Genomic DNA, 1,392 nt, shown 5'->3' with positions numbered 1-1,392 from the left:
ACATGTTGAATTTGAAATTAACAAGTTGGACAAGTCAATTTTAAGAATCAAATTAGCATTTCTCTTGAAGATTTCCACATGTGACTTAGAAAAGACCCAAAAATTCAAACTTCCAAGCAATCAAAAGAGAAGAAATTGAGATAAATGATATCCCAAAACATAGCTAAGATCACCAACAAGAACAGCTTAGAGCTAAATTAGTTAATGATTAGAAGTTGTTAGGCTTCATAAAATACTCATAATTGAAGCAATCAAACTGGTCGTTCACTTGAGCTGAAGTATTGGCCAAACCCATTTGAGTATTTAAAGCACAAGCCATCATCATTTGATCATCTATGAGCGGCATGTATGACACCGGAAGAACAGATTGTGTAGCACGAGGAACTCCATAATGGCACATTGAGTAGCTTTGTGTGTTGTCCATAACCATCCCATTTGTTGGATCAGTGTAGAAATTAGGGTTTTGGAAACAATTATTCCCATAATTTGACTGAATTTGAGCTGATGACCCATTAGATCCAAACAAGATTTGAGATAAGTTTTCAAGTTCATGATCCATTTGACGATTTTGAGCCATTGTTTGGAGTTGTTGATGATATTGGTGATGGAATGGCATCATGGGTTGTGTTTCCATTGATGGATTCCCAAACATCTCATAACTTTGTTCTCCATATGACATTACTTGTTCCGGCTTCATGTTTGCGATTAGGGTTTGGTTGTTCTCGCCCGATGTTCCTTCCTCGTGATTCTTCGTGACGATCTCGATCCTTCTCTTCATAGTATCAAGCTTCGAGTCCAATTTTACCATTAGAATCTGTAATTGATCTTCTGTTAGATGATCTAGACGTTCATCCCACTTCGGGAACCTGATATATACTCGAAAGATTTAAGCTTTGAAACAAAAGTATCCCAATTAATAACGATTGAATTTAATTACCTGGCTTCCAAAACATCCTTACGAAGCTTCGACATGTCGTTTTCTAACTTCTTCTTCCTCTCGGAGAAGAAGTCGAGGAGATCGAAAGCCTTGCGAGCTCGTTTGTGGAGACAATTAGCCTTGTATGAAGCAATCATGTTGTTGACTTCCTCTCGACACGGTGGCCACGTGTTGAGTTCGAAGGGAGATTGGTCATTATGGTTCGGGCCATGAACAAGGACACAAACACGAACGTCGCAAAGTGTAGAGAGCTCATAAGCTTTTCTCAACAAACTTTTCTTCCGCTTAAGAAAAGTTGTCTTTCGAGATTTTTCATTACCGATCAATTGCATGCTAAGTTTTCCTCGCCCCATATTCTCAATCACAAAAATTATGAATTTTCTTTCAACAAAACCCTAAAAGAAGAACTGAAAAAAAAAAAAAAAAAAAAAAAAAAAAAAATTTTTAAAAAAAAA

At 36.9% G+C, this 1,392-nt stretch overlaps 1 protein-coding gene across 1 annotated transcript; it reads right to left on the bottom strand.

Annotated features, from left to right (window-relative positions):
* Window positions 1–208: 208 nt before the first annotated feature.
* On the bottom strand, window positions 209–1,290 carry LOC111472387 (agamous-like MADS-box protein AGL103). Its single transcript, XM_023118077.1, has 2 exons — window positions 938–1,290; window positions 209–866 (listed from the first exon to the last, which is right to left on the bottom strand). The coding sequence occupies exons 1-2, from the start codon at window positions 1,288–1,290 to the stop codon at window positions 209–211; spliced, it is 1,011 nt and encodes a 336-aa protein (XP_022973845.1).
* Window positions 1,291–1,392: the final 102 nt, after the last annotated feature.

This window comes from Cucurbita maxima, unplaced genomic scaffold, assembly GCF_002738345.1.
Source record: "Cucurbita maxima cultivar Rimu unplaced genomic scaffold, Cmax_1.0 Cma_Scf00070, whole genome shotgun sequence".
Classification (NCBI taxonomy): domain Eukaryota; kingdom Viridiplantae; phylum Streptophyta; class Magnoliopsida; order Cucurbitales; family Cucurbitaceae; genus Cucurbita; species Cucurbita maxima.
Note: the sequence above shows the minus strand (reverse complement) of the source record. Positions and strands in the feature narration are given on the sequence as shown.

Bases quoted from the DNA above. Each gene is read 5' to 3' on its own strand.
- LOC111472387 (XM_023118077.1), bottom strand. From the start codon at position 1,290: ATGGGGCGAGGAAAACTTAGCATGCAATTGATCGGTAATGAAAAATCT. The intron at 867-937 runs GTAATTAAATTC...AGTATATATCAG, and splicing joins AAGGATGTTTTGGAAGCCAG to GTTCCCGAAGTGGGATGAAC.